The following is a 15389-nucleotide window of genomic DNA, read 5'->3' as shown; positions in this document are numbered from 1 at the left end:
AATATTCCTTCCTTCCTCTCACTCATGTCTCTACATTTTTTACCAATGGAACTAAAGTTGCGAAATATATATAAGTCCTTGTATTCTAACATATAAGAATCTTCATTTTTCAACAATCGAAACTATGTGAAAATTTGCTCTAGGATGCTTGTTGAATATTATGCCACCACATTTATGTTTAACATCCGGCAGTGGCAGGTATCATCGATGTTTATTAAAAAGTGTTATCACTGATCACCCTTATTCAAATTTATAAAAAACCATGTTACTATCTATGGCTATTTCACTATGAATATCTAAGATTCACAGAATCTAATTACCTTATCACTAAGCAAATTCTAATGGCTTATACACTTATACCTTTTGAGTTTTAGCCCACCTGGATCACTTCCTATACAATATCAAATATTTGTCCATTTTTACCGGTGTCCATAGCAGCATGAAGTGTTCTATGTCCCTATTCAATATTAATTTATTAATGATAATTCACATTATATTAATGCCATGATTATCATCCACATGTTTTTTAGACATTATCTTCACAAAATTATAAAGTTAACAAATTAAATAACTGAGAGACGCTATCCCATTAAGCTTCCTATGATGAATACATTAATAAATAGACTTACCAACATGTTAACAACGATTTAGTATAATATACAAATATTGAAGTTATTGATCATCCTCTGAGAACAGTAACATATACACCACATATAAGAACACCGAAAGAGGAGACAAGGAAGGATCAGAAGAGAATATAGTTCTATATAGACATAATAAGTATGAGTCAACCCAAATAATTAACCAACATCGACACAGGAACCAGGCATAACCCTCTTTTCTTCAAGTCTGTGTAGTCAATATTAGTTCCATTTAATTTTGCTTCACCATGCTCATGATCTGTCTGCAACTCTGAATAATTCTCCGATGATGTGAATCCCTTTACCTACACAATCATGAATTAATCATATAGCATTTGCTTGGTTAGTATTTGCAACAAAATTTATTTCTTCTATTCAGATGAAAATAATTATAATACATATTTACCATAGAACCATTTAGACGATCATCAATCCTCCTGGAAACCGTTTCAGTTGGATTGAAATACCCTACCTACAAATAATAAGTATTGTGAAAAGTTGGGAAAGCAAAAAACGAAGAGAAAAAATATGTATATGAATGGTTAACGCCCTAGACTCCAGGGTTGTGCAAGATGAATGGATTATGTACACAATTTTATTCTCACATGTGAAGATAATATTTGGATGATTTTTTTGGATACTACTAATGATATCCCTTACTTTATGTTATGGGTAAAGAACTAAAATCTTTCGGGTTTATGGCTGTCACTCCTAACAAGTCTCTCACAAGAATCGAACCATTGATCTTTTAGTCACTTGGGATCTACCGGCATCTTACACTACTAGGCTAATACCAACACCTTGTTATTAATATTTGGATGGTTTGAACTTGTGACTTTCACATCATAAACAAAAACCTTACCTTTTTGACTGACAAAGCTTAATATCTTATGTTGAAAGATAAAGGGAAGGAGAAAAACCAGATCACAACATATAAGGTCAAGAAAATAAGTAAAGTTGGTGATAGGATGTGTGTGTGTATATATACCTTGGGGCTATTAACAGGAGAGCTAGCAGTGTCCTCTAAAGGGTCATCCTCTGATATCTGTTTGGCTCTTGCTTTCTTGAAATTTAGTTTCTTAAGGAGATTTGGTGCACTACTACCCTTATGGTGATTCTGATGAGAGAATTTCCAAGAAACACAAGAAGCAGCATCTGAGACCAAAGAGGAGCCACCTAAACTGGAACAATAACTAGGTTCTATGCCTTTTGAGAAATCTTCAAAGTAAGATGTCCATCCACTTTCCTCTTCTTGACAATTGCTTACAAGGTTTTTGTTAGCTGATGATATTGCTTTGCCTCTAGATGAATTCAAGGAATGATGATCCATTAATCAGTCTAAAACAAGAAGGGCATCATAATAATGATGGGAGAGTCTTTAAGTCTTTGTTTGGCCAGATGTTGAGAAAACCTCAAGCAGATTTCCAACCGAAAGTTATGAGAGAGTGAAGAACGGAGAAAAAGGGGAACCCCATAATATAGAATCTTGGGGTGGGCCACAGTGTGTAGAGGAAGTTAAAGTAGCAACTGAAAACCCAACAATAATCAAGACATATACCTGCATTTGATATTTTTTATACTATTGTTTATTAGTAAATTTTAATTAAGCATAGTAATTCAATGGTTGGCTGAATAAATTGCACAGGAATAATGTCGTGGATAGTTGTCAAATTAGAACTACAAGGTTTGTCAAAGGATCAAAAGTTAATAGGATAATTTGTATTCGCCCAACAAATGTTATATTCCCCTAACAGATGTTAAATGTCTTCAATTTTACAAAAAAAACTTCACAATTGATTTTGCATGCATTCCAAGAAATATAGTTCCAATGGCGATGCCAAATAACTTTTATGTTGAAGTTTATGACATCCATACATGATACATATACATATATATATATATATATATATATATATATATGTCTATACGCATTTTTTTCTCAGTTTAGAGCTAGAAAGAGAAAGTGGGAAGAGAACGTGCATAGAAAAGAAAAAAAAACAAAGTATAGACTTAGGGGGCAGGTTGACCTTAGTGGTTAGAGGGGTTTTCTTTTGGAATTGGAAGTGATTTTCCTTACCAATATCACTTTTCCATCTAGATTCCTATTATTTGTAGAACATATTTAAAATTAAGTCATATTTTTGTAATTTAATATATTTATTTGTAATTTTCCATCACTTCATCCTATAATTAAAAAATAATAACAATAATATATGGATATGAGTGTCCCATCTCAGTATTTTATTGTTTCCCTTGCAATATAAAAAAAAACTACTACAGCAACCTTCATAGCTTCCTTCTTTAAAAAATTAAAAATTAAATAAAACAATGGGACCCTTTGTTCTATTTTTTAAAAGAAAGTTGTTATGTTTAGGTTAATGTATGAAGTTGTTGCTCTAAATTAACTTGTGCTTCCATCAAATACAACTAGGGGGAATAAGTGGAGTGCAAACGTTTGACGGCTTCAGCAGCAAATACTCTACCCCAAATAGTCTGGAATCGGTTCAATTTTAAGGCCCGAAATTATGATTTTTCTTGCATATGAAACAGTGTTGTGCCTGTAACTTTGGTTCATAGCAAACCTTGGGAGAAATATAAGTTACCTTTATGATGGGAGGGTCAAAACTTTGCTGCCAAATTAGGTTAAATTTTGCGTTCTATTGTGTTGGCTTTAACTATTAACTCTAGTTTTGTTGCTAGTGGTCATTCACTTTCGTTTCACTCTACATGCTTTTTTTAAAGCCAAAATGAAGTGTTTTCTTAGTTTTTTTGGTTGTGAAATTAACCCTCTCCACCATCAAATTGGTCCTCTCTCAAACATAACTCCTTTTTCTAGTTTAATTCCCGCATCCTTACAATTGAAATATGTTGTACTTTTAGTAAATCTTAATAAAATTGTCTATACCGGTTAAAAAGAGATCGTCGTGGAGGGACAGCAATAGAAGTGACGGAGTATAGATACCTCCATTAATGAAGAGACAAGTCCTTGGAAAAAAAAGTAACATTTAATGACATATTTATCATTTTAAGTATAATAAAATACATCATTATCATTCAAAATATAAGCAAAGTAAAATATTTGTCTCTCCATTAATGGAGAGGATCCTTATGACGGGATAATAATGATGATACTTACGATGTGGTAATGGCAACACATGGGTGTTAATTACTAGCGGTGAACTGTGATGGAAACAATGTATATCTATGCATGATAATGTATTAATGTAACTTCCAAAGACCAATTCTAATTTCATAACACTTCTGGTTAGTTCTGGATGCTCCATCAAACAGAAGATTCTTTATTAATGTCTTACAGTGGCTAGATTCTGAACATGTTTCTTTATTTCTGCCAAAATATGTTTCTTTTTCGAATTTTAACTTTTGACTAAATTCTGGATCATAAAATTATAATAGTAAGTAGTTATCTATTTGAATAATATATATGTAATAAAAGAATTCTGATATAAAATAAAATTTATGAGAAAAATAAATTTGGATCTACAACCATATATGAATGATTATGATTAATAGTTAATTAATGATTGCATTACTTAAAAAAGTCATAAACATTTATATTTTATCTTTTAAGCTTAACCATTAAAAAAAGATGCAATCATCCCTATTAATTTTGTTGTCATATGGTATAAATATTGCCCAGTTTAACCGAATGCGTAGATTAGTTAATCATCCACTAGTTGAGCCAATAAACAAGTATTACAATGCCTTGATCCGTATAAAATTTATAAAACCTGCAGACAGCAAGAAAACACCACAGACGGCAAAAAGGCAGCAAATGAAAAACAGATGATGACATTAAAATAAAACTTTACATATTTCTGTCAGTGTATGCCAAATTCCATTAGCCAAAACGGCTTTCATGGAGATAGTAAATCCACTAGATAAGCACAAGAAAATAACAAATGCAGAGCTGTAAATATTAAAATCATAGGATAGGCAGTCCAAATGTCCATGGAGCTAAACCACATCAAAGTTCTAGTGACCATATTTCTGAAACTCCCACTCACTGTTATCTGTACCAGCACAGAAACATCAGGTCAGTAAGAAGCACCTTTTAATCCTAGGGGTACCAATAGAAAAGAAAAGGTAAGAGGAATTAGAGCCAAATACCTAGAGGACAAACTTGACGGGTCTTAAGCCATCGGCTAATGCAATGGAAATGAAAAGCATGGTTACAAACCCCTGTATATGATGTAATACATCAGTGAGTAATCTTATGCCAAGGGAACAAAATAAAGGTTTCACAAATTAATTGGATCTAGCTATACCAAAATCTTTGTGGAACCAAAAATTACATTAACAGTATAGTATGCAAATTAAAGAAGCATCTTGGATAACAAAAGATAAAAACAAAGAAATGCTGAAACACAAAGATATTGCAGCTTTACATGTGAGGCTTCGAGTGAATCACAAGTTCACAACTTATGTCTCACTTGAGCTCAAGGAGAGTTAATTGCAGCCACCATGGCACCACCCAATAACAGTCATGTAAGCACAAACAGCACCAGGAAGGGCTTGTTGCCATAAAAAGTTGTTTTTTTCCTTGGGATACTTAAGCCAAGTGTTCAGACAATAGTTCTGACATTAACTATAATTTTCAATATTGTGTTCTATGCAATCTTCATGTGGAGTCTATTGATCATTTATTCAGTTGCTGTGATTTTGTGTCAAAATATGGAGGATGTTGTGGTTTGTCTACCTGGACAATGAGGAACCAAGGTATCTTTATGGAGAAAGAAGTGAGTTATGTTCATCTTATGAATAGGATTCAACCTAAATCTTGGATTTGGTTTTCTTCATTTGTAACTTTATCTTCGGTATCTTTTGCAAACTGGTGTATTGACTCAGTGTACTGTATTAACTTGTATTGGGCAGGCAACCTTGTGCTCTATTTAATATAATTTGCTTATAAAAAACTACAATTTTCAATATCCACTGGCTATTATGTGATATAAGCCTATAAGTGGAAGAAGGATGTAAGGTTAACTTGATGGATATTCATGATGCACTCACTCTGTAGCATCAATTTAGGAGCAAGTTTATCATTTATGAATAACCAAACTAACTAGACACCTTCCTCACACCTGAAGTTGAAATAAGCAAATAAGTTTACTATAAACTTAAATTATACAATATTCACAAAACTAGACCTAGCTTCAATCCTAAGATGTTATTTATGGTATTTCACATGAAATCGCAGATTAAAGTTTAAAAACAGAACAAACAAGATAGGTGGAATTTCGAACATACCCCAAGCCACAGTGCATTCCTCGCTAGTGGCACTAGCCTGGTTAGCTTGGCACTCAATGCCTGACCAAAAATACAAAGGCAAATTAGTACAAATCGATGGTGAAGTTATTAGCATTATAAAATGCCTGATCAAAATTTTACATAGTAAACAAAATTATGAGTAGCTAACGAGGGGTACGAATAGAGAATATGGAGTGCAAATAGCAAAACCTTCAAATAGAATAGTCACAGTGATTGATTGATAATAACTTGAAGAACGATTTGAATTGAAAATAACATGCTTACAGAGATCCATGATATGGTTACGGCAGATAGCGCAGTTATCCACAACAATGTCTGCAGTTACAACAAATATAAAATAAAATAAAGAATTAAAATTCAATCGAACACGCAAGAATCGTAGAAATTAGGGTTCATTGGAGGAAAGAGAAAGACACGAACCCCAAGCCCAGAGAGCGACGGCGTTCCACTTCTTGATCTCAAAGCGCTTGGGTTTTTTGGAAGAAGGGCCAGCACTGCTGGAAGGTTCGCCGGCGGGAACCATAGCCACGTCGGAATCAAGAGTCGCCATGTTTTTCTCTCTCGCACCTGTGCTGTAAGAGAATAACTGTGAAGTGCTGTGTTGATTATGAAAAGCACTTATACCTTTTGATTGGGTTGGGCTCCAATAAATGGGCTTTTCAGTATTAGGCCCGACGCAAAGTTGTTTGACTACTTCATTCACTACTTTCACTGCTTTATATAAATAAATACTTAAACTGATCTATTTTTATGTCTGTTTAGAATTAAAATATTATTTGTACACACATCATATTTTACAGATTTCACATTGACCTTGACTTGATAGTTACTCTGCCTTATAAAATTACAAATTTTTATAACTGGATTTAAAATCAAAATTATCGCATTTGATTCTAAAAATAAATTGAGTATTTTAAAAATAGTTACTATTTTTTAAAGATTTGAAAGATCACAGTACTAATATCAAACCAAATAATTCACTATAGCATTAATTAATAATTCATATTTACTAACAAAAGTGACCTAAAATTTTCAACTAATAGTGGATTGTTAATCTTTAAGCAAATCGAGCAAGAATTTTCAATACACGATAAAGATATATGAGAATATATTCTAATATCAGTTTGAAATATAGCTATATAATATGAAATTGTAGTCATTACCTAAAAATTAAAAAAACAACTCTTACAATATATATTATGTATTAATATTTTACAGACTAAGGGGGAAACCCCTATAGTCCATCTGTCCATGCATGAAGTGGAGTAAGACAATATTTATAGACATGGACTCTGCTAATTAAAATCGAATTGCAAACAAATTATTAAAAATTCAAAATAATGTGTGGCATGTTTCTCTCATATATCCTGAGAGAGGCAAATCATCAGTTAGAAGATGGGATATTTTTTGAATATGAAATTGGATCCTCTTTCATATTGAAAAAGTTCAATATCTAAAAATATTGTAATATATAATCTAAAAAAATTAAAGGTACAAATTATAAGTTATTTTTAAATAAAAAATTATAAATGATAAAATCAATCTGGACTACGAAAAAAAATTTCACACTAGTAAATATTGGGTATGACCTCTACCACATCATTTTGTTTGTAAGGAAACATATATCAGGTTGTTTTTTCTAGGATGATTCCCGATTTTTTTTTCTTATTCAATCGTTTTAGCCAGTTGGTAATTGAAAACAACAAAATTAGTGAATAGCTAAATTTACTGAATTTTTATAGGGGTAGCAATTAAGATAATATCATGCGATTCAATACTTAATTAATTTTGTTCACTTCATATTTTATAGAAAGATATCAGAAGTTTCACCATAATAAAAAAGTTATTATGCTGGTAAAGGCTGTTTATAAACTTACATTTCGTTCCTTCTTAATATCAGAACCATATTTATTTATAATTAAAATATTGGTAATTAGTTATCATGTGATATTCATTATTCATTTCTCTATATCTACTTTTTATTCCCGAACAAAAGTTTTAATTGGCACCTGTTAGATTATAAATTTGTAAGATTATAATCTGTAACACGAAGATACTCTTGGTCGGCACACTTTATGAACCTTTCTTTTGTTTAATATGTGTCCAAATTCATTTATTATAGTGAATTAAAGTGCATGAATTCCCTTATTTCATTAAATCCCAATTTTTGTTCTACCAGGCTCGTATGATGTAATCTGCGTCCAACCAAGTAGGAGTACCAATTTTGACACAGAAGATCCTAGTTTTAAATATCATAATAAATCTTCTACCAACAATACATATTTCCATAATGAGGCATTAAAAGAACAAAGAAGTGTATATAGACACTTAGATCATATTCAATTAATGTAATAAATTTTCTGAGTTCCATTAAAGAAGCATTCAAATATCAATCTCATGTAGACATGCACCATAATAGTAGTTACGGGCAAGCATAAATCAATTGTACTCGTTCACCTGCTTTAATCCAATCATTATCGAGTTTGAATAAGATGAGGTGTAGATTTGAGTTTAGAAATTAGATTCAGTTAATATTTATGGTTAAGTAGGGGACAAATAAGACTTGGTCTGTCTGATTATATGATCACTCGTTCATTATGTTTGTATATTTCAATATTCATTCTTTAAGCGTGCACAACATAATGACACATCTTTGATCGAAAGTATAATAGGTTCTCTAATATTTTATCATTTATACATGACTAATAGTATATATATGTATATATACATATATCATTTTATATTTTATATGTCAAATTATATATTTATAATAATAAGTAATATTGAAAATGTTTTATCTAAGTGATTTTATTGGTAGAAAATTAGATATTCAATTTCTACCGAAGACATCAAACCAATACCCGAGCATACATTAATCAAGTTCAGCAAAACAATACAATCTAAGTTTATAAAAGTAATTCCTTTGCTAATAGCTAAACAGACCTAAGGTGTAGGATAATTTAGGGGTGAGCATGAGCTAGGTTGGGACAAGTTAAGGTTTTTCCTTGCCTAATTCTAAATGTTAGTTGAGTTAACATTTAAATCTGACCCTAGACTCGACTAAATATCATACATAAGTGATTTAGATAAAGTCATCTCAATATTATTTATTATTATGAAAATGTAATTTGGTATATAAAATGATATGTGTTTATATATATATATATATATATATATATATATTTATTTAATCATGTATATATACGATAAATATTTTAGAGAATCAATAATATTTTTGACCAAAAAAATATTATTATTTTCTATATATTTGAATAGAGATACATACAAATATGATTGCGGAGTGAATGATCATGGGATGAGTCGGACCGAATTGTGTTTGGTCTCTACCGGACCCTAAATATTGACTGTGTATAATTTTTGAACTCGGACTTAGCCTTAGACCTGATGAGACCCAATCCTTCAGATCCGATTATAATTGTGTTAGACCGGGTAAGCGGGTAGAGTCGGGTCCTACTCTCTTCTAGTATAACTTACCAGCTTTGCCACTAAAACTGAGAGGGTGACCAAAATTGAAATAACCTACTAATGTAAATATGTAAAGATCATATACTAATAGATCATCATCCTAATTTCTTCAGTTAAAATATAGATCGAATGAAGGTAACAACATTTGATATTTCTTTGCCTTAATTATAGTCACTATTTGATACCAATAATTTCATTAGCTAGGTCTTTGTCAAGTTGACTCGGTTTAGATGCTAAAACATCTATTAATAACTCCCAGAAAGAAAACATTAAACTCTATTTTGACCTATGTTTGTCTATATATTTATAAATATAATGACAGCTTCAAGGACTTGTGGTAGAAGGAAATGAAACCTTGGAAAACGCTGGAGGACCGCCATAGCTATGTGTGCTGTTTCACTTGACCTAGCCTCCTTGACTCTTGTTTTTTGTTTGACTTCGTCAACGTGGAAGGTTGTTTCTTCCAACTTCACGGTTTAGACCTTGAATAGATGTTATTTGTCCCAAAAAAATATATCTCAGACTATGGTCTCATTCAATAAAATTGTAAGTTATATTAAAAAAAATTAAATAGTAGAAAACAAAATTAAAATTATAATCCTTCGCTTTTGTAAGTCAATGATGACAAATATGGGATCCACTTGCTTTCCCTTAAGGCCATGACAACTATAGCAACATGCATGCAGACCCAACCATATTTGGATACAGACTTCAAAATCGTGGCATACAACAAATCACAGATGGATATGCAATTTTGGCATATCTGGCTATGAAGATACTGAGGTGAGAGATAATGCATCAATAAACTTCACCAAAAAAATATTCAATAAATGAAACCCCATCTACCATAATAAATAAAGGGGAAAGGAGTTCTGAAATGAATCATTTCATGTCGAGTGAACATCTATGTTTATGATAGTGGGGCATGTGCCCCACAAAATCATAAAAACTATATTGTATATATATAAAAAAAAATTATTAAAGGAAAATATTATCAAATATGCTAACAGGTTAATAAATTCAAAATGTTTTTGGGTATTAGTTAACCAAGATAATTAATTAAAATAATTACACACTCAAGAGTCAAAATGTAATGATGGTTTAGAGAAAAATCAAAATCAAAAGTAATCGGAAAGCATCATTTTTCCTCACACACTTGTTGGGTTTATTCAAGTGTGAAGTCTCACGTTGGATATGTAGGAAAGAGTAAAAGAGTTTATAAGAAGGAAAGGCTCATGAAACTAATGCCTTAAGGTTTTGGTTCAAGACGTGGTGTCTCACTTGTGACTCTTCACTCTTCCCATACCCATGTAACAATAGAACTCCCTGGTGGTTGGAGGCTCCCCGGTCACAGTCTGGTCCAACAACACTTATGCCACTGCTTAAATCGAAAATTAATTTTTTTTGGAGTTGTTTGAGCCAAGGTTAAAAACAAAGATATGTGGCTATATTCATTATTCAGATCCTGCATATAATCTGAAAGTTTTGTTCAAAAAAAATATTTTTTTCATTATTAATTAGAGAATAACGAGAGACACTTGAGAATAACGATCCCAAGTAGGTAATCAACCTATCCTTTTAAATGGTATTAAAGATATAAGCAACCAAGAATAATGTCCAAGCACAAAAAATTATTCCGAGACATACTTTCTATCACTGTTATGTCTATTATTAACTTTTGAATAAAGAGGAGGAATGTGAAGCAACAAAAAACATGATCGTTGTATATACTTTGTCTTTTCAAAATTATTAACACATTTGTAATCGAATTATATATTCTATCAGAAAAATAATATTCTTAGTTTTTAAATAAATTAAAGTTCAAAAAAGTTGCTGATTCTCATAATCTCATTAATGAATAAAGATCAAATAAGAGGGGACAAAACCCAAGATAAAAAGATAGAATATTTTACAGACATATGCAAACAATTTATAAGTTGTGTATTATGATAAGGACTAAATGGAGAATTACTTTTCACTACGAGTAAAGATACGTTGATGGAAAAAGGTCAGATACAAGAATGCACTTCAAAGTCTATTTTTTATCGGCAAAGTCTATTAAAAATGAATCTAGGCAACAATTTGATATATTTTCATTAATTGAGCAAAATGGTCTCAATAATTTATTATATTCAATTAGAATTGTAATCTTCTCCTGTACTAAATTTTTTAATTCAAAATCCAACCGTTGAAAAATTTGATGCCACTACATGTTATTTAATCAAAATGTGTTTTTGAGAAATGGGGCCAATTAGATGAGCAATTAAAGATAACCAATATATACACTACACCACAACGTCTCTAGCAAGGAATATATTGAAAAGCTTAGAGAAGGTTAATAAAGGCGGCTATGATGCTTTCCTTGAACATATATTGAATTTCTTTAGAACTTTCTCCTTTCTCTTTTCTATTAAATGCATTTTAGGTATGGATATTCCATCATAATGGCAAGGGCTAGATACATCCGTCAAATTTGTTCCATTTTCTTTACAATAGACAATGATATTATATTCTGAAAGAGTCGTAATTCAATACCAAAATCAAAATTAACATCAAGGTTGCTTGGTACATTTATTTCACCAAATATTTTCGTAGTCTATACATTATAGATTATACCCCCTTCTCCAATACCCGGTAAATATAACTAATCTATATAGTAGTAGATCCTAAAAAACGACGTATAAATCACAAATTATTACGACATGCAACAATCAAATTGGGAAATCCTTTGCTTGCCCGTTTTTTTATGCTACCCTTCTCTTGCCCCTATAAACTATGGGTTATAATATCTGTGATGTCATGACACTTTTGACAAACGGGAATTGATAATCCACATATTATGATGCAATGCAACTAATTAGAGAATGAATTTTGTTTTAGTTGTATATTAGGTAATTATTAACTCATGGTACATGTTCAAAAAAAATGATGTGGTACACTAGACCACCAGTATCATTCTGCAGCAGCGGAATCATGTTTGAGGAACATAATCTCAAACTCTCGAAGAATCCTTATTATATGCAGTCCAAAGGCTGGCTTGAAGAAAATGTTCAAGCACAACCTCTCACTCATTAACTAATAACTCCTTGATAGCATAAAGCAAAATATACCTATGGAATTTAGGTACCTTTGTTTTACCCTAGTTCTTGAATGCACGTCAAGGCCAAGCAAAGAGATTAACCGAGCAAGATGAGCGTTATCCAGGCATTCTCGTGTCTTGGTAGTTCAACCCATATCAATTTGCATCGATTAGATAAAAGCGACAAGATAGTACGAAATCACTTCTGACACTCTATTGCTACGCCACATGCACCACCTCTCTGCCACAAACATGATGGACTAATGGCATGACAACACATGCCAATGTGAGTGAAAAGTCAACTGCTTAGAGGGCACAAAGCTGCCAAAGCCGTGTGACACAGAAAAACAACTTTGTCACTGATAGATTCGACATGTCATTTGGTCGACTAGACCAACAACATCTATAAATGAGTTTTATATATCATTTTTAAATCTGTATAAGATTAATTGTTTCATGCTGGCCAAAATTATTGTAACTAATAAATTATGGGTGATTGTACAAAGCATGTACAAGTTGTTGCAAGAAAGTCCAATCTCTTGGTGATGATGTTTTACTTTTAAAAAAACTAGAGGAAAAAAATCAAATTTCTGTTAGAAATATATCTTATGAATGGAGTTAATTGTTATTGAAAGAAAGAAAGTTATGAAAGAATGAGAGAATGAGAAGTGAGTGTACACCAATTCTGAAAAATGTAGATCGTGATTAACAACCAATCTAACTACCTTTTTTCTATTAATAGCAACTTTAGTTACAACAAGGCTCAACTCATTACATTCAAGGCCCAACTCTTCCTATACTACAAGCTATGGAATTATACTAACAGCTTAACACTCCTCCCTAATTCAAGCTTGACAAACTCATAACACCAAGTTGCCTTCTTTGTTTCTCAAACATTTATCTTCTTAATGGCTTTGTAAACATGGCAGCCTGCTGATCCAGGGATGTGCAAAATTCTAACTCCAAGTTTCCCTTCTCCACTTGATCCCTCAAGAAATGGCACTTGGTGTCTATGTGTTTGTTATGCCATTGAGAAACAAGATTCTTGGATAGATTGACTGTTGATTTATTGTCCACGAATATCATCATTGTCTCATTAGCATTCACTCCTATTTCATTGAGCAGAGACTGCAACCATAAGCCTTGGCAAGCTCCTAAGCAGACATCAATGTACTCTTCTTCACAAGATGAAAGTGCCACCACTTATTACTTCTTTTAGCTCCAGCTAACTGATGCATTTTCGAATTTGAATAAGTATTCAGTAGTGCTATTTCTATCACCTTTATCTCCACACCAATCAACATCAGTATAGCCATGTATTGCCTTTTGTTTCATCTGTCTAGTTGTAGAGAAAATCACACCATAGTCTAGACTTCCTTTAAAGTATCTAAGTACTCTCTTGGCTGCTTGCATATGTGAAGCTCTAGGATCTTCCATGTGTATGCTAACCAACCCAACTCCATAAGCTATATCTGGCCTGGAATCACACACATACCTCAACGATCCTATCATTTGTCTAAATAGTGTTATGTCAACATATTCTTCTCAAAGGCTTCATTTGCACAAGATGTTGCCTACTACAACTGGCGTCGCAGCAGAGTTGCATTCGAACATCCCAAATCTTTCAAGTATTTCTTCTGGTGCATCAAAATTCCACTTCTAACTCTTGTGAATTCAATCCCTAGGAAGTATGCAAGTGTTCCTAGATCTGACATCTCAAATTACAACTTCAATTTTGTCTTTATGTTCTTTATTGCCTCTTTGTTACAGCTTGTGATTAAGAGATCATCCACATATAAGCATATTATTACTGATGCTTCAGTGGATGCTTCTTTTATGTAGATACCATGCTCATTTCTGCATATAGCGAGTCCTTGTTTCAGAAAAAAGCCATCAATCCTCTTATTCCATGCCCCTGGTGCCTGCCTAAGTCCATATAGAGCCTTGTGTAGCTTGTATACCTTCGACTCTAGTCCAGGAATTACAAATCCTTGAGGTTGAGTTACATAGACCTCTTTATCCAAGGGACCATTCAGAAAAGCTGATTTTACATCTAGCTGGCTTAGGGACCAATTTAGTGAGCTTGCAATTGCCATAACCAGTCTCACAATTTCAATTCTTGCAACTGGAGCAAATACCTCATCAAAATCTAAGCTTGGTCTTTGCAGAAAACCTTTTGCAACCAATCTAGCTTTGTGCTTAGAGACTTCTCTATTTGGTTTTACTTTCACCTTGTACACCCATTTGACTGAAATTACTTTCTTCCATTTAGGTAGTGTTGTTAGTTCCCAAGTATTGTTCCTTTCAATTGATCCAATCTCATCCTTCATAGCTTCTAACCAACATGTCTCCTTTATAGCTTGTTCAAAGTTAATTGGTTCCATTTCAGCCAACATTGCCATATGAACTAGATCACCATTTGTTGTGATTGTAGTATCAAAAAATACTTCATAATCCCTTAGTCTGATTGGTAGTTGCCTTTGTCTCTGAGGTCTATCACTTGTCTCACTGATATTCTCACCATTTATGACACCCTCTTGTGGCTCATGAGTCTCTTCTATGTTCATTTGACCCACTTTATCTGAGGAAGTTCCTTCTGAATTCCAATCCCAGGCTTGAGTCTCATCAAACTTGATGTCTCTGCTATACAATATGGAATTAGTCTTTGGATCATAGATTTTGTAGGCTCATGTTGTGTGATACCCTAGGAAGATGAGTTTTTCTTCTTTGTCATCCAATTTATTCCTTTGTTGTCTGACATATGCCTGAAGTAGATTGATCCAAAGACCCTAAAGTGCTTCACATCTAGTTTGATGCCTGACGAGGCCTCTTCAGGTGTTGTTCCTTTTAATCTCTCTGTAGGACTTATATTTGCAATATAGGCTCCAATGACC

The 15389-nt window shown here is 32.6% G+C and overlaps 2 protein-coding genes and 1 long non-coding RNA gene across 4 annotated transcripts in view; all 3 read right to left on the bottom strand.

The window, feature by feature from the left end:
- On the bottom strand, positions 569-2170 carry LOC109352752. 2 transcript variants are annotated; one of them, XM_019594944.1, is made up of 3 exons: positions 1630-2167; positions 1048-1113; positions 569-946 (listed from the first exon to the last, which is right to left on the bottom strand). In XM_019594944.1, the coding sequence occupies exons 1-3, from the start codon at positions 1969-1971 to the stop codon at positions 788-790; spliced, it is 567 nt and encodes a 188-aa protein (XP_019450489.1). In that variant the 5' UTR covers positions 1972-2167; the 3' UTR covers positions 569-787. The 2 variants fall into 2 exon arrangements, with proteins under 2 accessions (XP_019450489.1, XP_019450490.1); XM_019594945.1 differs by lacking the exon at positions 1048-1113 and having other exon boundaries at positions 1630-2170.
- LOC109352320 (RING-box protein 1a-like) lies at positions 4349-6545 on the bottom strand. The gene is made up of 5 exons (XM_019594246.1): positions 6351-6545; positions 6195-6245; positions 5910-5969; positions 4770-4841; positions 4349-4672 (listed from the first exon to the last, which is right to left on the bottom strand). The coding sequence occupies exons 1-5, from the start codon at positions 6478-6480 to the stop codon at positions 4635-4637; spliced, it is 351 nt and encodes a 116-aa protein (XP_019449791.1). The 5' UTR covers positions 6481-6545; the 3' UTR covers positions 4349-4634.
- Positions 13660-15389, bottom strand: part of LOC109351781 — a 10573-nt gene continuing 8843 nt past the window's right edge. The window contains exon 3 of the long non-coding RNA XR_002108277.1: positions 13660-13670. This is a non-coding gene — a long non-coding RNA (uncharacterized LOC109351781). The remainder of the gene's footprint in view (positions 13671-15389) is intronic.

The sequence above is a fragment of the Lupinus angustifolius genome, chromosome LG07 (genome assembly GCF_001865875.1).
Source record: "Lupinus angustifolius cultivar Tanjil chromosome LG07, LupAngTanjil_v1.0, whole genome shotgun sequence".
In the NCBI taxonomy this organism is placed as follows: domain Eukaryota; kingdom Viridiplantae; phylum Streptophyta; class Magnoliopsida; order Fabales; family Fabaceae; genus Lupinus; species Lupinus angustifolius.
Note: the sequence above shows the minus strand (reverse complement) of the source record. Positions and strands in the feature narration are given on the sequence as shown.